At 39.3% G+C, this 23,992-nt stretch overlaps 1 protein-coding gene and 1 non-coding gene across 3 annotated transcripts in view; both read right to left on the reverse strand.

Annotated features, from left to right (window-relative positions):
- The window catches only part of LOC101862765 (rap1 GTPase-GDP dissociation stimulator 1), a 63,738-nt gene that overhangs the window by 6,580 nt on the left and 33,166 nt on the right, over positions 1-23,992 (reverse strand). Inside the window, exons 6-15 of one of the 2 annotated variants that reach the window (XM_005112386.3) lie at positions 22,147-22,275; positions 21,313-21,438; positions 20,151-20,279; positions 18,252-18,383; positions 17,131-17,268; positions 14,217-14,342; positions 12,054-12,143; positions 7,534-7,710; positions 6,912-7,040; positions 3,402-3,467 (exon numbers count right to left, since the gene is read on the reverse strand). In XM_005112386.3, coding sequence (XP_005112443.1) covers positions 3,402-3,467; positions 6,912-7,040; positions 7,534-7,710; positions 12,054-12,143; positions 14,217-14,342; positions 17,131-17,268; positions 18,252-18,383; positions 20,151-20,279; positions 21,313-21,438; positions 22,147-22,275 — 1,242 coding nt within the window. The remainder of the gene's footprint in view (positions 1-3,401; positions 3,468-6,911; positions 7,041-7,533; positions 7,711-12,053; positions 12,144-14,216; positions 14,343-17,130; positions 17,269-18,251; positions 18,384-20,150; positions 20,280-21,312; positions 21,439-22,146; positions 22,276-23,992) is intronic. The other variant, XM_005112387.3, reaches the window with a different exon arrangement.
- LOC118478941 lies at positions 1,572-1,677 on the reverse strand. Its single transcript, XR_004859374.1, has one exon. It is a non-coding gene; the product is annotated as a U6 spliceosomal RNA (small nuclear RNA).

The following is a 23,992-nucleotide window of genomic DNA, read 5'->3' on the forward strand; positions in this document are numbered from 1 at the left end:
GGGGGGTTTCGAAGAAATTTTCTTTCACTTTTACCAAGAAAAGTCCCTCTTTCTGCACTGATTTCAAGGACATCAAAGGCTACATGGTAGTGATATGCAGGTTAACGATTGTACCAAAAAAAGGCTATTTCTATATGTTGAATCTTTATAAGCATTTAAATAATGTTTGAAAAAAGGAGCACATTGACACAGTAATGGCGATTTAGTGTTGGCAGAGACAAAAGAGAGGAGAGTCTAGAAGAAGGACCTATCAGTGGCATCCTTCAACCATGACCTACCCAGCATGAACATGTTCACCTTTGGGAACAACCAAGCAATTCAAATAGGACTTAAACCATAGTTGACTACCATCTGCTCATCTGTGTCAAGCTACATCACTGACCATTATGACTCCTTCGGATTTGCAAATTAACTTTTAAACAATGTGACTACTTTGAAACGGGTGTAAAAATCACGCAACGCCATGTTTGAGTAAAGAGAAGCACACTGACGCAACAATGGTTACTTAATGTTGGGAAATAGCAAGACAGGCAGACAGACACAACAGGGGGACAGAAAACAAGTATATTATGACCTATCAGTGACGGCCGGCAGGACCATCAATTAAGAGGAAAAAAAAAGTAGATGTAAACATAATTCGAAGGGAATGCAGAGATAACATTTTTGCCACAAAAACACACCTTGCAACAACTTTGGACAGGTTACAGCAAAGACACTAAAAAGCAAAACAACAGCTAATGGTCAAAATGAGAGCCTATGGAGGAGTCCTGACATGAAAATACAAACAGCCCACAACCCCTCCCCCCCTAAAAAAAAAAAAATCCCCCCAAAAGAACCAAAAACAAAAGAATAAACCCCCCCCCCCCACATAGTTTGAAATTAAAAAAAAACCCAACAACATTGTTTTTATACATGTAACATGAAACAGATAGACAGATGCGGTTTTACCTGGATTGCACAGGAATATACTAACACTTTAACACTTAAACAATATATCAATAACAACAAAATATACAAGCAAAAATATGAATGACATCAAGGCAGAACAATTTATGATAAAAGTCTGAAGAAAAAGTGTGGGGGGGGGGGGGTCTAATGCAGCAGCCAGGCAAAGAGAAACCATTGTATCTCAATAGAGCTGTATGTTGACAAAAACACCTTTTTCGTATTCACAGAAGTTCTAAGAAATCAACGATTTTCGGCTTTCCTATATCATCTCCTATAATATCATAATACCATTGAGTTACAATTAGAATACTGACTATGTATCTACTATTAATGTTTATAATTACTGTTCATTTATATTATGCATGTGACTGTGAGCTTGTTTGCAAGCGCAAGCATACTATTGTATTAATATGGTTAAATGTACAAGTATGTTTGGAAGAGAGGATGTGTGAAAGAAGAATGTGTGTATGCATATGGGTGTGTGTGCGCACGTGTGTGTGTTCATTGTTCATTGTTTCAGGAAGCAACATCCCTGCACGTCCATTGATGCTCCGTTGCTCTCTCCAAAATGTTGCCGAGGGTCCTTCCACTGATTGTGCCAGTGCACATCTGGCTGAACGTAAAAAAATATGGAACGCTTCACGAATTTGCGTGTCATCCTTATGCAGGGGCCATGCTAGTCTTCTCTGTATCTTTCCAATTTTAGTATATGTACTGCGTGAACAGTACATGTGTGTGTGTGTGTGTGTGTGTGTGTGTGTGTGTGTGTGTGTGTGTGTGTGTGTGTGTGTGTGCGTGCGTGCGTGCATGTGTGGGTGTAGGTGGTGAAACACCAAACCAATGTGTAATGTGTGTGCGTGTGTTTGTGTGTGTGTGTGTGTGTGTGTGTGTGTGTGTGTGTGTGTGTGTGCGTGCGTGCGTGCATGTGTGGGTGTAGGTGGTGAAACACCAAACCAATGTGTAATGTGTGTGCGTGTGTTTGTGTGTGTGTGTGTGTGTGTGTGTGTGTGTGTGTGTGTGTGTGTGTGCGCGTGTGTGTGGGTGTAGGTGGTGAAACACCAAACCAATGTGCCAGGATCTGGACAATAAAGATGTATCTTATCGTAATATCTGTTGAGCATAGGGAATGACATTCTCTTCAGGGTGCGAGATCAACTGTTGACATAATGAGTAAAATACTTTAGATAATATGAGAAAATCGAAAATCGTTGATTTCTTTAAACTGTTTTGAATAAGGAAAAGGCATTTTGTCAGCATACGGCAGAATATCTGTACATGTAAGGGGGTCAAAACAGGGATAATAAATAAATAGTTTATTACTTTATCCAATCAAACGAGGCGGTACACGGCAGTCAGCACATACATGCTATTCTCATTGTGAATACATCTTCCCCAACCCCTAAATTCACTTTTACCCAAAAATTAGGGAGCTATGCAGCGTTTTACCAGAAACAGGTTTTACATTAGAAGGCACAGTCAGCTAGATGTAAATGTGTAAAAATTTCTTAACATAATTCTTCGGAATAAAAAAACGTCTGCTTCTGAAACAAATAATATGAATTAACAATTGTGACAACACTGCAATACACAGCAAAGTAGACACGAAAGCAAAGTATTGCTCAAACTTTGGCACGGGAAAAAGGAAATCTTAACGAGAAGACTTGAACTATTAGACAAGTGTTCTGCTGAATCAGGCACGGATAAACAATCAGCAAGAAGCAATATCTGAAGGACTGAAATCGGTTAATTCTATTACATGTACAAAATATATAGGGTTTATCTAATTGCGGTAAAACATAGTATAGCTCATTTAAAGTGGTAGATAAATGTTTGGCGAAATTTATTCAAAAATAGAGACATAAATTCTTTCACATAAGATTTCGCTAGCTTTAACAGATAGAAGCTTGGCTCATTCTATTACAAAAAAAGTTTGCTGATTCTATTGCATAAAAGTATGCCTCATTCTAGTAGATAATAGTGTGGCTCATTCTTTCACATAATAGTTAGCATACTTCTATTACATAACAGTTTGGCTCCTTCAATTACAGAATAACTTGGCTCATTTGATAACACAAGGTGAGGCTTCATCTATCACATTACAGTCTGGCTCATTCTAGTATACAACAGTTTGATTCATTTTATTGCATAATACTTTGGCTCATTTCATCATAATACAAAAATGTGGCAAAATCTATTACATTGTAGTTTGGTTTAACCAATTACAAAATAGTTTGGCGTATTCCATTTAATACTAGTTTCGCTCATTCTGTGAGGCAACGGTTAACTTAAATGCAATCACATAATAGATTGGTCAATTCTTTCCCATTCAGACCCGCTCATTTTATGATGTAAGAGGTTTGGCTCCAACAACACATAGGTTTCTATGACAGAACATAACGAGGAAATCCACAACACCGTGAGACAACGAAGGAGAAAGGAAAAGGGGCGCCTACTGCGAACGTCTGGCATGAGGCCGGTGCAGGCGAGTAGAGCACAAGGCGTAGGTGTGGGAGGGGAGGCTGAAAATCCGAGGTGGGGGAGAGGGGGAGGGGGATAAGAAATGAGGTATGGTTATTGGGTAGGGTTGGAACAGGCAGCCGCGTGTCGTGCAACACCCCAACATCAGACTTCATCAAGTAGCGCTTTCACACCACAGCTCTAAAAGCAAGCTCATCTCATAATAAATAATGTTTGCAAAGACACGGTCGTGAAGTCATGTGAGCCTTAAGTTCAGTTTTAGTGAGAGTTTTATTGCATTTGCAACACAAATAGGTCATATTAATAAGTGCTAAAGATTTGAAGTGTACTTGATTGTAACGTTTAAGGAAAAGAAGGAAGACAGATAAGGACGATGTTTGATAGGAAAGTAGTAGCAAGCCAGACCAGAGCACCCACCAACCACTCATTGAGTCTAAAGGGTACATGACTTAAATTTAATATACATGTAAATATAAATAAGCCCATAATAATTTCTAACCAAACCATTTCAAAACTCAGATCAAAAGTATAAAGAACAAGTATGAGAATGTTATAAAGAAGTTTGAAAAATGCCTCTACGGTAAAAAAAAAAGAGGGAAAAAAGACTGTTCATTACAAAGTGTTTCCTTCCTCTATTTGAGATCAAAAGAACCCCTCAAACTGTCGAATATGAGGATGGGGAAGACTATACTGTAACATGTTTGATAATATTTTTAGGGAGTGACATATCTTGTATATAAAGAGCAGGGGCAAAGATTAGTTAATGAAAAAAAGAATATTGAGTATAATATTAGAAACAAAACAATATGTTTATATCAACACCTATAACCTCATTTTTTTCCACAAGACAAAGTGTCATCTTGTAGTGAACTGTCTTCGTGGGCAATCTCTTTTCTACTTCATCAAAAGACATGTATCAAGAGGGAAATATTTTTAAAAAAGATTCACTGTAAACAAAAGCAATTACTTCAGCAAAGAGGGAAAAAGTGTATAACTGTTTCTGAGCACACGGTAGACTCCAGAAAACCCCCCAAAACAAAACAAGATATGAAAAACAATAGTTTTGACCTCAACTATTAACCCTGGCTGATATCTTGCACCTAATTCCAGAACTAGCGTCCACAGAGTGTGTATTGGCAGACTCCTCCCCTTGCACGCAGAGGACATGAATTCATTTACCACATGGGGAGGACAGTGAGGGGCAGGGTCAAAGTAGCTCAATTCCTCAACGATCTAAACTGTGTCAATGGCGGAGTAAAACACTTGCAATAATTAACAACAAGCTATGCAACAGAAACCTTACTTCACATTGTTGCCTGTCATTGCATTAAAGAGCTCAGAACCAAAAGGTCTCTAGAGTCCATGTACAAAAATAAAATCGTGAATAAGGAACCATTTAAATCTGAACATCTGGTCAACACATTCCAAATATGAAGCACACTTTTGACAAGCTACAATTTTACTACAGGTATCAACCCAGGTCCAAAGAAAAAAAGACATCTTTGTTCTTTTTTAACTCTCTCATGTCTTAAATGTCCTAACACACCCTCTCCCATAGACATGTACTTGAATCTTATATCCTCAAGTCCACAAAACTAGTCGAAAGCTGTCTCGTTCGTTTTATTCCTTCAAATCAATTCACATTCCTTAGATAGCCTTTTTACCATCTATTTTTTAAATTTCACTTCTATTTCTCTGTCACTCACTCCAGCAATTTGGCCATTCTACTATCCGTCTTCCTTTTTTCAACATTTCTAGTCTCCGAAAAAAATAAAAATAAAGGTTGACCATATGTCCATATAATCAGATTATAATCAGAGAGAAATCCTATTAGGAATATGGCTTGGTATAGTAGCTCACTCATTCCAGTGACACGGACAAAGGAAGTCAGAGAAATCAATGTTGTAGATTTACAGTCGTGTTCAGGGGAAAAAGGAATCAGGTTTCAGTCAACAACTAAACAAAATGTGTAATAAAATAGTATGTCTCTCTTCTTCATTGATGGCAGCATCTTTTACCGTTAAGATGGATGCCAGCTACACACAATACAATTCCCATATCACTTCTTGAATTTTTCACTTTAAGAAAATGCCATAATTAAATATCTATCCATTCGGTAAACCAGAATGTATACATAAACAGCTGGTGCCCTTACAAATCAATAATCAAAACCAAGCGATTACATTCGATTTTTTTTTTCAAGGGCAGTTTTTTTTTGGTGGGTGGAGGGGTTGGGGGGCGGGGGGCATAAACTCGGAAAAATAAACACAGTTTATAAAACTAGAAAACTTGTTAACTTCCGGAAATCCAGACTTTTAGAAAAGTGGAGTGACACCCAAACAGCTGATTGATCTAACACCGATATCCCTATAAATACGGACACAGACATGCTTGGAGATAGGGCACAATATGGCTCGCAGGATAGTAGAGTCAGGTAGGTACTGATGATGTGTAATGAATAACTTAATAGGCTCTGAATGAGGGAATCTACAAACTGCCGAGTCTACTAGCAGGAAAGGATAGAGGGAGAAAGGGTTAGATAGAGGATCTTGAGGGATGAGTTTCCATTCAAATAATAAACTAAACAAAACCAAAACGATTTTGGCCTAACCAGCCATTATGAGGCATAAATAGCTCAGAATGAGCTGCAAAACAGCAGCGACGGGTAAAAACTAAGAAATTATGACGCGTCCGCACACATACATGCACAATCATAAATATTATATGTGTGTGAGTGTGCTTCCGAGTGTGTTGGTAAGTGAATGTTCACTGTTGTCACACACAAAAAAACAAAAAACCCCGCAAAACAAAAAAACAAACTCCCCCCCCCCCCCCCAATTTAGTATTTTTAGAAGTTTGTTTGCTCACTCTGCAAAATTGGGTAAAAAAGAGTACAGTACTTTTCTTGCGACAGCAATGCCGTATGTATATATATTGGTCAGTGTCCAAGTCTAACTGAGAAATCTGGTAAATAAGGTCAAACCCTTTTTTTGTCTCAAATTATACTATTCACAACCGTAACCACAATTGGTGATACAATAATCAGGAAATAGAACATTCTGAACAAAATTTCAAACAATTTTGGAAGATACCAAGAAAAAAATTATATTCCCCTCCCAGTCAAAAAACAATTTAAAAAAATAAAAATAAACAAAGTGTTTGACCTAATTTAATGGATACACAATTAGAGTCAGACACTGACAATATGTTTCGTTAAGCGTTCCTTTTGCCTTCAATAAAGCACATATCATTCAAAATTTTACAAAGAAATAAAAACTGACCTCTCTAACCATTCTAACATTATCTTCATCGTCATCATTAGCCTCATGTTGACTGGCAGCACAACGCTCAATAAAAATGAAGAATAACATAGAAACTACACAGAGATAATAATATTATCAGAAGTAGATGAGAGATATACTTCAAACCTCTCTCTCTCTCTCTCCGTCTCGATTATCGCATTCGGTGTATATATATATAAATACCTGAAGCTGTGACGGCCTTGAGTAAACTCAAGACATTGATCACCATCTCTGAAGGCAGAGTCTGCTCCTTTAGCAAAGTCAGCACAGTAGAACTGAGGCCAGCCTCTTTCAAGGACACAGCTGCCTCCCCTGAAAGCAGAAGAGAGGCGTTGCATCGTTCAGCTGTTCTGCTGAGGTTGATTAGATTGTTTTTTGTTGGCGGAGGGGGGGGGGGGGGGGGAATGTATGTGAGGGTGTGTGTGAGGGAGTGGGGGGGGGGGTGTCTTGTTGGGTTTGGATTCTGAGTGTTCAAGGGTGAGCTGGGGTAATAATACATGTAGAGGGCGTTAAGTACGCAGCAGAGCATAAATATGCATTATATAAATACAATTAATATTATCAATATTATATTTATTTTAACATTACTATCAGTATTATTATTATTATTATTACCATTATTATCAGTATTATTTGCATATTACCATTATCATCATTATTGCCATTAATATCATTATTATTTGTATATTATTATTATCATTGTTATTACCATTACTGTTTTTGTTTTGTCATTTGTATGATCACCTAGACCTGTTCTATGTACAGTACAGGGTTAAATAGTTTGGCTCCTGTTGAAACTGCCTACCTAATGCTACTGAGCAAATAATTGTCAGAGCCATCACAGCCTCGTTTTGCATAACCAAGTGCTCTGAGGTTGCCATAGCGACCAGATGAACTAATCCTTCGGCTCGGATGAGATTCTGAATGACTGCGGTGGACCGACTGTTTTTAACCAATGAAGCCATCACTCTGGTCGCCTCCCCTGAAAAGTAGAACACAGCAAGGTAAAGGTAGTGTGAGCTGTGGCCTGGATTCAGAGATTTCATTAATAACACCTTGAAAAATTGGAATCGACAATGAACATAGCTTTAGAAAATATTTTTCAATTATCAAAAAATAATATAAAATAAATCTCACTTCAGTGATCCCCTTGGGAAACTTGTTTTTTAGTTTTAGTAAGTGTTTTACAGCACTTGCAACACAATAAGGTCATGTAAGTACCGAAGATTAGAGGTGTTACAAGAGAGTAACAAACACAAAAAAGAATGAGGAGAGATAAGGACGATAGATGTTTGATAAGAAAGAAGAAGCAAACCACACCAGAGCACCCGCCAACCATCCACAAAACTTGTTTTACAATGGTGTACATAAATTCACAAATACACAGACATACCATCTTGAGATATCAGATGACAAGTATTGATTACAGAAAACTCATCAGTTGACACTGATGATCTTGAATTAAGACAGTGGCTCATCACAGCTCACATTGGTGATTAACTGCATACAGTGGAACTCGGATTCAACGAGGTCGCCGGACCTGACCTAAAATCTCGTTGAACCTGAGTGATCGTTATAGCAAACACAAGGTTTTGTGTAGATAATTACAGGCACTGAGCAAGTAATGTATAAAGAGAAGTCACAAGTAGTGCCTGAAATGCCTGCATATTATGAGCTGTGTAAAAAAAAGACCGATTCGTTCAAATGCACACACCTGTGTCATCTCGAGTGTTTACCAAAAAGTTTTGTTGCTGTGTAGAGCCTAGCATATGGCAACTTTTGATTCCATAGACCAGTGCACAATTCATTACGTAGATACGTCAAGAATAGCTTATCGTTGTAATAATGATCAGTTGCTGAGCAGGAAAAAAAGACAGGCGCATTTGTATCTGATCTGCGACGTTCAACGCCTGGACCACTTGATTTTAAAGAAGAAAAAAAAACCCGGGGAATCTATCTCATCTCGTTGAATCCGAGTCCTCGTTGAATCCGAGCTCTTTGAATCCGAGTTCCACTCTTCATATAAAGTTGTGTTGTTGAGACAAACAAAGATAAGAGTCATTCTTGAATTTACTTAGTCTAGTGGAAATCAGCTGAAAATGGCCACAATTTACTATTTGACAAGGACAGATTAGGATGCATTTTGATAGGGCTGGGCAGTGAGTCGCTTTAGCAAAATCCGGATACTATCTTAGTGCACCTCTTCAGCAAATAATATGATATGAACCGCTTCGGCAAATAGGTTAGAACCACGCCGACAAGCGGGTAGCATCATTTCAACAAATGGGTGCACCCACTTCGGAAAACGGGTCAGGAAAAAAGAGAGTTAAGAGTCTGAATTCGGATAATGTTTCATTGAGAATTATCCGGTTATCTTATTATCCTATAGATTATCTGGATTTTGCCCACCTCTACATTTTGAATGGCAAGGAAGATTAGTACATCGAAATGGTAACAACCATTTAGAAAATGTAAATAACACAAGACAGACAGACGGGCAAAAACAACTAAAGAAAGAATAGAATTAGTTTGTTGACGTGATTACAGCCATTTAGAAAAAGTAGTAACACAAGACAGACTAACAAAAAGATATGCTGTGGGAAAGAAAAGAAAATAGGACCTACCAGCGCCGCCTCCAACCATCTGTTTAAGCTGTGACTATAATATTTTTTTTTAAGTAGCGATGAGACCTGGGCTTTCTTCAACAAACCACAACACATTGACACAACAAATCATGGCTCATTGCTGATTACTTGGACTAAAGTTTTGCTCACATTTCATGCCTGCAAGTACAGTTGAATTAACCTGCTTGTTTTATGTTTTGGTAAGAGTTTTATGGCACTTGCCACACAATAAGGTCATGTAAGTGCCGGAGATTAGAACTGTTGCAAGAGAGTAAAAAACCTTGGAGTAACTATATAGGGAGAGGCCCTAACGTTGCGTCGCCCGCTCAACAGTTCCAACCAAGTTGAAGCCGAAAGGGCGGAGCTTATCGGGCCTGCCGCCATCTTTGTAAGTTCAAAACAAAGCAGCATACGCAGCGTAATCTCCTTTCAAAACAAGCTGCTCGGACTCCATTGTCTCTCAAAATTTCTTTGTCAATGTTAATTACAGCATTATAAGCACTCACGTACAGTTGTAATGTAATAAGGATGTTAACAAATCTTACTTGCATCAAATTACCAGCTCATTTAGTCGAATATTTACAGTAATACGTGTACTATGTATACACATTGTGATGGTAAGATATTCTGTTTTACATGTTTTAGAGACGAAATTGGGATAATAAGGATCAAAACAAAATTATAAACGGGATGATAACATTTTCTGAGTTTTTGGTAGTCGAACTTCATTATTTTTACAAAAAAACGAAGACTTTTTGATAGTAACAATATAATAAGGACAGTAAGAAATCTTACTTGCATCAAATTACCAGCTCACTCAGTCGAACATTTGGTAATACATGTACTATGTATACACATTGTGACGGTAAGATAATTTTTTTTTTTTACTTGTTTAAGAGAAGAAATTGGGATAATAAGGATCAAAACAAAAATATAAACGGGATAACAAAATTTGCAGACTTTTCGGTCATAGAACTTCATCAGTGCAAAATGATGTCATCACTGACATTATTTTTACAAAAACGTAGTCTTCTTGATTTAAACTTACAACAGAATATATTTCTAACAAAATTGAAAATGATTACACAAAAGATGGTAGTGAGGGTGGGATGGGATGGGCAAAGAATGAGGGTAAGGCAGATAAGAGTGAAGTATGATGGTGGAAATTGCCCCCCCCCCCCACACACAAAAAAAACAACAACAACAACAAAAAAACAAGAATAAAACAGCCCCCCCCCCCCCCAAATAAAGCGAGGAGGGAGGGGCACCTTTAAAACACCCAGACACTTTATCTAAATTTTACAAAATACTGTTAAGGGTATTGAAAATTAACAGAGAATTTGAAATGATAGGCTAATTATAATAAGAAGATTTTCAAAACAGATTGCACTAATTTATGACATTTCTCTCTTGACAATGTCACACCCCCTGCCCAGACAGACGACACATGGCATCAAAAATGTTATTCACACACCAAACACACTTCAATGACATTCTTTGAAGGCACTGTCGAACCTCCGACGAGACTTCAAAAAACAGCAAGGAATTTACTTTTGACACATTGGAGTCAACAAAGGCACCGATGCAGGTTTCACATTTTCAAATGCTTTGTCAACCTTAACAACACAAAACCAGCAATGTAAGCAACATGCAGAGCAAATTGACAAGTATGCTAGACTAGATCTAGGCACATACGTGGCAAACTGAATTTTCTGCAATCTTTTTTCATTCTGTTTTTACTGTGAGATGCATTTTCGGCTAAATCAGAAGGCACTTCGTCATCAAGTTCAGTGCCATTGCTGGAGACTGATATTTTTAAAAACATTTTTCGTAGGTCTTATAAGTGTTTTGCGGCACTCGCAACTGCATAAGTCATATGAGTGCGAGGGACACATTAAACATTTTAAGTTGGTAGGAAATTTTGAATTTTGCCTGAGTGGCGACCGAAGCCTACTCTTATCGATTTTAGACCACCAAGGGACCTTTAATTTGCGCAACTTGCATACGCGACCTCCGAGATTTTTTCGCCCTTGTCCGAGAAGGCTAGGGGTAGATCTTTCCTACCAGAAGATCAGGGGTGTGGCTGAAAGACAGAGGTAAGAAGGAGCCAAGGAGTAGCAGTAGAAAGGCTGCAGAAAGAGTCCGGAGCCCTGAGGAGGTAGGGCAGAAAGTGGAGATGAAAGCAGACGAAAGAGAAAGTAGAATTTTAGAGAACAAAATTTTTCCGTCACTACTCGGATTCGAACCCAGGACCTTTGAATGAGAGGCCCACCGGACCCGAACGCTACGCAAACTGCCATTCGGTCGACACTAAGTTTACAACTGAGAGAACTGAGCTGATGATCTCACAAACATGGCCGACCGTCGTCTGCAGCGGCTTCACGTTACGCGACTCGCGGCCTCTCCTAATAATAGTTCCTCCAAGTAAAAAACACAAAAAGAGGTAGGAGAGATAAGGAGGATAGACATTTGATAGGCAAAAAGGAGAAAACCACACCAGAGCACCCGCCAACCACCTCCTGTACGCTTGCTCTAACAGCTACCTTTGCAAGAAAATTACCTGTACAGACGACCACTTCCTACTTCCTTATTGCATTTAAAAAAAATTATTATACTGACAATGTCCTGCCTAAGACAACAACTTTTCTCCTTGACAATTGTTAGGTGGTCGTCTTGGACAGTTTCCACTGTTTTCACTAACCTTTGACCCCAGCATGAGCCTCCACACTACACCATTCCGCCAGGCATTCCAGGAACGTTCGCTCCTGACCCAGTTTCATTGCAGCAGCCTCTGTCAGAAAGGTTTTAGTTTAGTAAGAGTTTTACGGCACTTGCAAAGCAAACAGGTTATATAAATGCCAACAAAAAAAGGTGCTACTGGAGAGTAATTTGCAAAGAAAAGAAGGAAGAAAAATAAAGATGATAGCTGTCAATTAGGAAGGAAGAAGCAAACCGTACCTGAGCACCTGCCATCCACTTACTGTCAGAAAGGACATTTCACATTTAGATTTAATAAAATTGACATACGTAATGAAAGAAAAAAAGGAAATAGCCGGTCACAAGAGTGTGACAAACATACAAAGGAAGTAGAGGAAAATGATGATAGCAAAGCTTAGGAAAGACAAACCAGCAGTTCCCTGTTGCAGTTCAGGCACAGTTATGAGCATGACATTGATGAAACAGCCCATTTAGAGTTTACAATTCTACAGTGCATAAGAACCTATTAATGTCCCCCCTTTGGGAATGGCCTACAAACACTTCAGTCAGTAGCACCGCCCCGGGGGATGAAAAATGTTGCTCTGACAGAAACCTGCATGGAAGTTTTGAAACAATGGGGGGATGAAAACTGTTGCTCTGACAGAAACCTGCATGGAAGTTTTGAAACAATGGGGGGATGAAAAATGTTGCTCTGACAGAAACCTGCATGGAAGTTTTGAAACAATGGGGGGATGAAAAATGTTGCTCTGACAGAAACCTGCATGGAAGTTTTGAAACAATGGGGGGATGAAAACTGTTGCTCTGACAGAAACCTGCATGGAAGTTTTGAAACAATGGGGGGATGAAAACTGTTGCTCTGACAGAAACCTGCAAGGAAGTTTTGAAACAATGGGGGGATGAAAAATGTTGCTCTGACAGAAACCTGCAAGAAAGTTTTGAAACAATGGGGGGATGAAAAATGTTGCTCTGACAGAAACCTGCAAGGAAGTTTTGAAACAATGGGGGGATGAAAAATGTTGCTCTGACAGAAACCTGCAAGAAAGTTTTGAAACAACGGCACGTACAAAGTATACATGTGAATTAAATCAAAGGTTCCATTTCATAAATGAACTCTGTTTAAACTAAAACCAGGCGGCTAGCAAAAATACAGGAAAATAAAATTCGCTTTTGAACTTACTCTGAGGCACATAAAATTGTTCAGTTTTAAAGTTTAAACTTCAAGCAGCAGTTAAAATAACTTATCTGAAAGAAAGGAGAAAGTAACCAGTAGTTATAGTTTTTATTGGATGAAATTATTTTAGTGGTAAAAAATAAAACAATTGTGAGGCATCGCGGTGAAATCAGGCGCACATAAAAATTATGAAATAGAAGAAATCGACATTTTCTCCTTGTTTGTTATCAAATTTTTATTTTTTGGCTCAACACAATTTAGCTGATTTAAGGGGTGGATTTGACCCTGCCTGTCGGGGCCAACCGGAGCTGAGAGGGATACAACATCCCAGCAGAAAGACCGAGCTCTTCGATCAAAATTCTCCCACCTGAGAATTGACCTCAGGTCTTCCGCATGCGTGGCAATAGCCTAACGACTCCACCACATATGCCAGTATGATTAACCTGAATCTGAAACAAATTCAATCATTTACGTAGCACCCAAAGATGGGACAGGGTATTAAGAAAACAAAACAATTCAGGAAGTATTGAGGTCAAGGCAAGAGGGCTTTTATACAAAGAGAAGACAGACACAGAGACCATAAACACAGAGACAGACACACACAGACAAATGCAAAGGTCTCCACCTAAGAACAGTCAGAGTAACAACCTGTTCCCCCTTAGAACCTCCTTTCACAGAGCCTGCATCACAGATGCCCCTGAAATCTAAAACAAAGTTTAAAAAATATGTAAACAACGTAGTCCATACGGGTTAACAGATGTGAGCCAGCAATCGAAGGGCACCCCCCCTCCCCCCTGTTGTTTCTGTCTGTCTTTCTTACAATTTCCCGACACTGAATGAATGTTATTGATTAGATGCGTTTCTCTTTATTTGTATAAAATCTATCAGAAATGAGGCATGTCTCACATGAACAATTCTCACAGCAGACAGACAACTATAAAAATGGACAAAAACTCCGCCTGTTCCTCCACATACCTTGACCTTCGATAAGCATCCTCAAAACCCCCAAGAGTTTGAAGACGACAGCCATGACCTCTGAGTGGATCAGGGTAAGGCAGGCGTCCATCACTCCCGCTGCCTGTAGTTTGGGCTTGTTAGACACTGGAGATGGGAGTTTAGTTTTAATTTTAGTAAAAGTTTGTTTGTAGGCGTAAAAAGAACCATATCGACACAAGAGAGGTCATTTAGTGCTGGGAGAAAGTAAGAATGACAAAAACAAGCAACAGAGATACAGTAAAGAAGTAAAACCTACCAGTGGTGACCTCCAACCACCTGCTAGTAATAGTTTTATGGCAATTACAAGACAAATAGGTATTTATAAGTGTCCAAGATTAGAGGCATTACTACGAGATGGTAACATACAAGGAAAAGAAAGAGGAGAGATAAAGAAAACGAATGTTTGCTAGGAAAGAAGGAGCAAACCATACCACGGCGCCCGTCAATCATCCACCTGGACATTCAAACAGAAAAGGACAAAGAATTAGACTATAATTCAATTACCACACAAGTACACAGTTCACTTGTTTTTTGCACAAGTTTAACTTGAGACAATTGTTCAATGTTCTTATTCTTTTTTGTTCAAGTTAAGTTAGACATGTGTACAAAGTTTTTATTTGCTTTTACTACAGATTGACCTGAAATAAGCGTACAATGTTCTTATTAATTTTTGTCCGAGTTTAGCTTAGACAACAAGGCGTACAAACACCGTTCTTTTAGTTGGCTCGGCGATGGAGTGACCAGGTCATGGCGGGCCGGTCACCCAGAGGTCACTCACCCGACCTCCCGCTACCTGCGTCGGTAGCCGGTGAAATGAATTTTTCAACACATGTTTTATCGTCTTACACAAACAAAAAATATCATACGTGAACACAAGTTTGTTCTTTAGAGAAAGCAACTTAACTTCTTTATTGGTACGAAATAGCAATACCATGGCTGCTCACGTTTTGGAGTTAGATGCTCTTAAAAGGTATGTCTATTTATAATTAGTCAAAACAACAAACACATATTGAGTGGCTAATAACTTATACGCCTAACGTTAAATATTTACAAAACTGCTACGTATAACAGGAAAATGTGTTTAGAAATTGACTAACTCAAAATTTTGTTTCCAGCACGAACATGGAATTTGTCATTAGCATGATAGCCAAAACGCTTCCCTGCATTCATGACTTTTGTATCCAATGGAATGTGTATCCTCCTAAATAATGATATACTGACGTAGCTTCAATACAGCACCGATTTCTTTTCACAAAATGAACATGTACAGAATAAAAGTATAAATACAATTCTTCTTTCTAAACATATCCAGCAGCATGCAATGAGGGTGCTATTTGCAGGAGATGCTACACAAAAATAAAACTTTCATTAAAACGCATTATGTCTATCTGGTTTGGGATCCTTCGTGCTCTGGCTTCCAGTGTTGAGACCGCTTTCTGTGTCCTGTTCTCCCAAAAGTCCGAGAGCAAGCATGTGTTGTTGTATGTGTGGAATACAGTGTTGATTTTATATGTGTTGCTTTGGAATAACTTTGCGAGGAAATAGCGTCTGAATGCGGCCATGTAATTGTCAACTGCTACGAGGATTTCTGGAAGTGAAAATTGTTTGACTGGTTTGAGATGTGATATTGCAGTGTGAACATGGCTAAATCTTTCATTGAGAAGATATAACATTGCTTCCAGTCCACTTGCTTCCTCGATTTTTGCAGTTTCGCGGGAGTATTTTCTTGTTTCTGTACAAATTGCGTTTGTTAGTTCCTTGTATACATGGGGATGGAGGTATGCTTGGGGTGTGTTGCGATGTTTGCTTGAAATGGATCTTTGTATGCAGCCACCCAAGCGATGCCGACAAACGGAGCAGGAATTCACATTACGTTATTGTCAAACGCACACCACATGTTCCTACTAGCGTCAACAGCTTTTTTGCGGCATGAATCGACGTGACGTAACACCATATCTCCTTTTGATATTTGAAATCGCGGTAAAACGCTGGACACAAATGTTAGAGGAATACAACTGTTCATCTTCGTCCCTCACATCAAACCCGTAAATCAAGAGAATATCTCCTGACATTGTCTTACAAAATCGGGGTTTTGTGTACTTTTTTTGTTTGACAGTTAAATTTAAACGCCAGCACACCCGACAAAGTTCATTCAGAGACTCTGTAAGTCTCATATGTATGACCGACCCTTTGCAGTTTAACAATTTTTACTTAGGAACACAATTCGCTAACTGATTGCCAGTCACTGCAAAGTGCTGGAAAAACAACATTCACATCATTATTAAATATGATTTGATGGCTATCACACCTTGCAAACAGAAATAAACTCCCATGTTTCATTTTGGAATGATTTGTAATTTGAAGAGATCACATTATTAACGTCACTTCCGATCACTTAACACTCATAATTTAAAACTGTTATTATTCCCAAACAAATCAATGAAAACTGTTGAAACTTTTACAAGATACCAAGAAGACGTAGACGAAGTGAAATTGGTGAAGAAATAGATTCTAGGGGTAGAGTGAGCATCATTTTATGGCTCATGAAATTAGGGGAAGAAACGCATTCTGATAAGGACAAGATAGGACAGCGCTTTGCACGAGTTGACCCCGGTCAATCCCCGACCTGACGCATGAAATTGCAGGTCACCTGCAGGTGATTTATGCCTACCGGGGGGCCGGACTAACTAAAAGATCGCTGAGACAGAATTCTGGACGCCGTGACAAGCGTGCCATATTCTTTTTTTTTTTGTGCACAATTTTAATAAAACAAGTGTACAATATTTTTATTCTTTTGCTGTTCAAGTCTCATTCTATACCTAACACAAATTGCCCATTTGAAAGACAAGCTCATTCAACATGTTAACGATCGGACCCATATGTCATTCCTCACCAGGAATTGCCAGATTTCTCAATGTGCTGAGCACTGCATGCTGTAGGGTGAAGCTTGCCTCTGGTCCGATGTTGGACTTGAGTATGGAGATGAGTTTCTCAAGGATGCCATTCTCGACCAACTGCTGGCAATATGCATCTGGAAAAAAACAACTCCACAAATAAATTTGAAAAAATGCATGAGCAATTGATCAAGAAACAAGCTAACTGGCTGGATTATGGTTGTTCAGAGTTGGAAAAAAAAAAGAAAGACAGAATGACAGAAATGAGTGAAAGAAGAGAAAAAGGGAGAGGCAGTGGAGCTCTCCAACCCTAACAGGTCGAGAAAAAGATTTAGTCAGTTATAGCATGTACACTTTATAAGTATTTACTCCATTTTTAACAATAATGTATCCACATATCCCATTGGCTTAACATAATGGGCATATCATATTTCCTTGTATTCTGTTTTTAATGTTTTTTTCTATGAACAACGAGGGTCTTTATTTTTAAAAAACTTTGTCTATGGAACACAGGTGTAATCTAAAACCAGTGTTTGTGATGCAGTCGTTATATGCTTCGCTGTCGCATGCACAAGACTTAAGCCCTATTCCTGAGTGGGGAGAATACTCATTGAGAATCTCCATCTGTCTCCTAGGACATATCATCCCTCTCTGCTCGTGTTGGTCCTGGCAGACAAGGCTGAAGCAGACCACCTAAACGTGACGTCGGTGGCCTAGTGGTCTGGCTCTTGGATTCGCAACCGTAAAGTCGAGGGCTCGAATCCGGTCAGGGGCCCGACATTGTGTCCTTGAGAAAGGGCACTTTACGCAAGTTTTCCTGACTTCAACCAGGTGAGAATGGGTACCCGGCAACAGACAGATCTAGTCAGTGTGTTATTGTTAGAGCGCACGCAATCCACAGCTTTCACTGTATGCTTCCCACAAAGCAGAGAATGTTTCTGAGTTGTGTTCTAGGGTCTGCTGGGGTAATAATAGTTGTACATCGCAAGGAGCAAGCTACAGAGCGTGGAAATGTGCTATATCAATGCAATTATTTTTATCATTAACTACCTGATTGTGTGAATGGAGGGGGGTAAAAATCTACAATTACGAGTAATCTAAAGCCAGACAGACTCCTCACCTCGTCGTGCAAAGTTGCCAATTGCCAGACTGCCCAAAGTCTTGAGGTGGTCCTTGTCAGAGGAGAGCCATTCTACAGACTGAAGGAACAGCTGGCCCTCCCCTGAGGCGTACAGCTTCTCCATACTGTCATCTAAGGGAATACAGGGACACTGAACAACACCCTGATAGTACGTAATAATAATAATAATAATAATAACAACAACAATAATAATAATAACATTAATTTTAATAATAATAATAACAATAATTATAATATAGTCATAGATTGCATTTATAAAATGCTTTATCTATCCCACACAAGTATAAACTCTGTGTGCTTTATACCAATGGCATGACCACTGAACGGAAGACTTCTTTCGCACAAAATTAAAACATTTCACAGTGACAAGAATACCAGTTTAATCACATTAAGAACTTTCTCAACCATAAAGATCAAAAGAAAATGTGGCGATATGTAAATACAGTAGAAACTGTCTAAAACTGTTCATTGTATAGGAGAGAAGTGGTTGTCTGGACAGGTAAACGTCTTGGACAGTGTCATTACAATATAATTTTTTTTAAATGCAAGGGGAAAGGGGGGGGGGGGAGGTTTTTTGTACAGGTGGCTGTCTAGGAAAGGTGGCCGTTAAAGCAGATTCATGTGCACGATCACCAGCACACGAAAGATTTATCATCATTTACGTCCCGAGTGTCACAGGCAATGCAGCAGCAGCTTTTTTGTTATTATATCTTGTTTACAAAAAAACCAACAACCCCAAAAAAGAAGAAAATGCAGAAAAAAAGAGAGTGAGGACCCCCCCCCCCCCCCCCATCAATTCACCTAACAGAATCTTTTCATGTGGTTGAGCTTGTAATAGGGACTTATTTTCCCTAAAGAGATAAAAGTCAAAACTAGAAGAGAAATGGTACAATTACGATTGTAAAGTGGAATAAAATTGGAAAACAACTCTTAAGATTCTCTCTACAAGACGCCTTTGCCAAACAAAATTGACGGAATAGCTTAAAAATTGGTTCCTCTCAGCCATTCAAAATCCCAGACAAGATAAAAAAAACTCATGATGCTTCTGTTCAACATGACGCACCACCATGAAACTTTGGAAGAGTATGATTGTGTTTTTTCTCCCCTTTTGAACAGTGTATGGACATTCAACTCCTTCCTTATTGGGAATTGCATTTTGCGGCTCACTTGACTTGTGCCTTATGGCCCTGAGCTGTATTTCACGGCTTGATGAGTTCCAAGTCTTTTCCATTCTTCCAGTTCATCGTATCTATATTCAATCAAACCACTATTTTATGTTAAGATTTACTTTTCTGTGTTCTGTCTGATAGGAAATTTATTTTCCTGCATTCTGAAGCGAAACACATTTGAGTTTCTCTGAAAATGCGATCATGTTTTTTTTTGTTTTTTTTTTTCCTTTTCAGATTACAGTCAGATTCTACAAAAATAAATCCTTCAAAATGGCTTTGTCACAGAAAGAAAAATGGTTGGAGACGGAAAGAGGAAAAACCCGCATCTCCATTAGAGCCAAGATGAGTTGGGTTTTTTTCTCTCTCTTTTTTAATGTAGACTTTTTACGGCCCCATTGTCACAATGTAAATAATTTAGGAGGTGAAGCCTCAACATTTCATAAAGTTAGTCAGCCTGTTTCTTCTCTGGGTTCGTTTCTCTCTGTCAAGCAAACACACCCATACACAAGCACAAACTCCCCCAAAAAACCATTTGTACAACACAGAATACACATGTATATATCACTAGCAGACAATAAATCACAACTTTCTAGACCAACACAAACACATATTATCTAAACAAGCACAAACACAAACACACGCAAACCGCAAGAAATCATTTACACAACAAAAAATAAAACAGACAATAATTCACAGCTTCCTCGGCTACCTCCAACCAGCACAGAGATGAAGACGTCCGAGGCCATCTTGACCACCTCGGGGCTGAGAGACTCAGACTGGATGAGGCTGACCAGAGACTTGCACAGTCCGTTCTCTGCTGCCATCTCTTTGGCCGGCTCTGACAGCAGGAGAGATAAAAGAGGTTAACAGTTCTAGTCATTAAGTGCAAAGAGCCTGTTGTACAGCATGGATATCCGCAATAAAATACCACTATTATTATTACTATTATTATTATTATTATTTATCAAATTTCATAAAAAATTTTAATTATTAAAATTGGCTGTAAATGTTTAATGCTCCCATCAACAAAATATAGTGTGGCGAATCAAAATCTAGGCAAGACAGAAAAGGGTGGTATGATTCTAAAATACTCAGATAACCCTTTTCACATCCAAAGATAAAATGAAATGACAAAAAAAACATTAGGATGTGTGTGTGTGTGCCATGTATAAGACTCCCCCTGAACAATTTCCTTTTTTTTAGTTTTCAGTATTCAACAGGATGTCCTTGTATAGACAGGGACAGAGCAGCCAACTTCCTAAATGACTTGAACTGTGTCAATCGTGGTGTAAATGCTTCACAGCAAATTCATCATCATCTTTGCCTTTCTCACCCTGGGTCAGGATATAGGTCACCAACAAACACTTTCCACCTTTCCATATCCTGGGCTAGACGCTTGATGTCACTCCATGTCTTCCCACTTTTCTGTACATCCATTTCCACAGCAAATTAGTAAACCACTAATCTGGGCACTCTGGAGTGAAAGGCAATGAGGAGGCTGATAGGCTGGCTGGAGGTGCCGTGGTTGATGGTGAGGTGAAATTTGACAAAGGGGAAGTGTTGAAGACCCTGGAGAAAAAGTTGCGGGATGAAGAAGACAGGGAGACAGCAGAACACCACGCAATCATTAGGATGCGGGAAATTGGGATAGAGAGGGGAGAAGGAAGAAAGGAACGATTATCTGGAAAGGAAAGACGTCACCATAATCAGCCAGCCACCGGAACAATCAGTATGGATACCTGGCGGGCTTTGGTGCTGGAGGGAACTGAGCACTTATGGACCTGTCCGGTGTGCAATGACGTTGTTGCCCAGGACAGGTAATACAGGTAATTAGTGAACCAGAAATGACCCCATCTGAAGTTCACACTTACCTGACTCCATGATGCCAGTGAGAAGTTCCAGGATCATTTCTGTAAGATCTACAGAACTCTCTCTGTCCAGAAGCATCTTCAGCGTGTCCAGAAGGCCCGACCGACTCGCTGCCGCCTTGCCAGAATCTGGGGGAATATTATGATAATGATGTTATTTTGGCGAAATCAAGCTCACAGAATCTGAGGGGAATCATCAGATAATAATGTTATGATGACACATTCACCGTTGCTACAATCTGGGGAAATCATGAGACAATGATGTAATTTTGACGTACTCACACTCTGAGAAAACTATAAGAGAATGCTGTTATGCTGACGCACTCAAATGTATATGACGCACTCAAATGTATAGAGGAAATGTGTATATATCATATTCTATTATGTGTGTTTATGGGTGTCGGGGTCGGAGAGTTAATGAACGTGTATGTGTGCATGTGCATGTGTGTTTGTATGCGTGCGCGTGCATGTGAGTGTGCACACCCACGCATGTGCGTGCACACGCACGCATGTGCGTATGCACACACACGCGCGTGCAAGTGTTTTTTTTAGTGAAAATTCGTTGTGTATGTGCGTGAATGAGTAATATTACAAGACTCAACCAAATTTGGATTACCATTAATTGAAACACAGTAATTCTGAATTCGCCACAAGTAACATTAGGTTCAAAGGTGCCTCCAATATTTCTTCCCACAACATCATTAAATCGTGACTCGGTTTCAACTGCCTATACTGTAACTGGAAACGGGTTCACTCCAAAATATGACTCACCAGGAAATGGGGAATTTGATCTGCAGACATGTATCATCAAACGAAATATGAAAAAAAAGAACTCACCAGCTTCCGTGATGCTGCCCACCGTTAGAAGCGCCATATTTGTGAGGTCCTCGTCATCAAGATGGCGGCTGATGGTGTCGTTGAGTAGATCCAGCACCCCGTTGTCGATGGCTTTGTCTTGGAGTAGTTCTGTACAGAAGAAAAACAATAAATAAATAAAACAAATAAAATTACAAATAAATATATAAATAAAAAAATAAATAACCTACAAAAACTAAGTAACAGACAAACAAATAAATATAGACAAATAAATACATAAATAAAAAAAACTTTTTAAAAATCGATGAAGTTTGGATCGGTTGGGAGGCAGAATACTACGACCAAAGAAAGTAAACATAAATACATCCCTTCGGAAGGAAAAACAACAAACAAACAAACAATGATGACCTTTCGCGTCTTGACAGACGATCTGAAAGCAGTGGGAATGATGTAGCTTTGCCTGGGCGCTAGAAATAAGGAGGTAGATTGCCCAATTACTATACTTTCCTCCCTTCTGATCTTAATTTCCTTGATATGCTCCAACAAAAACCAAAAAAAAAAAAAAGAAGTAAAAAATAAAAACAAACAAACAAACAAACCGCCATCCTCCCTTTCCTCCCAACCCTGTAAAATACCAGAACCGTCGAGATGAGCGGGGGAAGCAGTTTGTCATAATGCGGCGACCTGTCGTAACCTGTTTTTACAGTGGCCCCGTACGGAGGTCCCCATAGATCGCCTGTTGGCAAATCTTCAAGAACACACGTGCTGTTTGTTATTGCGCCACGGTTTTATAGCTTTGTCTCCCCTCAGGAATTCGTCGGTTTGTTTGTTTGTTTGTTTAATCGGTTGGTAGGCTGGTTGGTTGGTTGGTTGGTTGGTTTAGTTTCGTGAGAGTTTTACGGCACTTGCAACACAATAAGGTCATATAAGTGCCGAAGATTAGAGTTGTATATAAAAAAGAGGGAGAAGAGATCCAGACAATATATGTTTGACAGAAAAGAAGGAGCGAACTACACCAGAGTACCCGCCAACCACCCACATTAGTTGGTTGGTTGCTGTTACTATTACAACCGTAGTGTCTATGGTATGCGTTCACAATATTTTCGTTTCGCTGTTTAGATGTGAGACACAGGAATAAGTAAATAAAACTGATAAAACCTACTTTAAAATAGACAAAACCATCTTTAACCCCCGAAAAACCCCCACACCACCTCTTGGTCTATCATCAAAGTCAAAGTTCCTCAAGCCTTATTTCTTTTCTTTCTTTTTTAGTAGGAGGGAGGCTTCGACCCAGCCCGCCAGGGCGAAACCTGCCCAGGCTGAGAGGGTTACAGCATCCCGGTAGAAAGATCTAGATACTCGATTAAAATTCTCCATTCTGGAATCGAACTCAGGTTTTTGCGTATTACGGGGAAGCATCTAACCGCCACACCACAGGACGCGGGCGTAGACCTGCTCATGTTGGCAGCTCTCCGAGAAACCAGCGCCAAGAAGCTGTAGTTTATAGTTCTGTCCTCATCACGAATAATATCTTCAGTCTGCGCCATTTCCTTCTGCGCCATAATTTCCTTCTGGTCTCGGTTATGTCTACTGCATAAAGTCACATACGCATTTCTTTTGTCCGTTTCGTTACGTAGAAGCAGGATGATACAAAGTGAGTAGCTGTGACGAAACTCTTCACACGCTAATCTTCTTACTAGAGATTAGACATTCTTTCTATTTCGTTCTTCCATACACCCATTCTTATCTATTTCCTTTCTTCTTTTTTTCTGTCTGTCTGAATCCCCTTCTCTTTATCCACCCTATATCCCCCCCCCTTCTTTCTCACTCTCTCTCTCTCTATCTATCTCCCCCCCCCTCTCTCTTT

The sequence above is a fragment of the Aplysia californica genome, unplaced genomic scaffold (genome assembly GCF_000002075.1).
Source record: "Aplysia californica isolate F4 #8 unplaced genomic scaffold, AplCal3.0 scaffold01255, whole genome shotgun sequence".
In the NCBI taxonomy this organism is placed as follows: Eukaryota; Metazoa; Mollusca; class Gastropoda; order Aplysiida; family Aplysiidae; genus Aplysia; species Aplysia californica.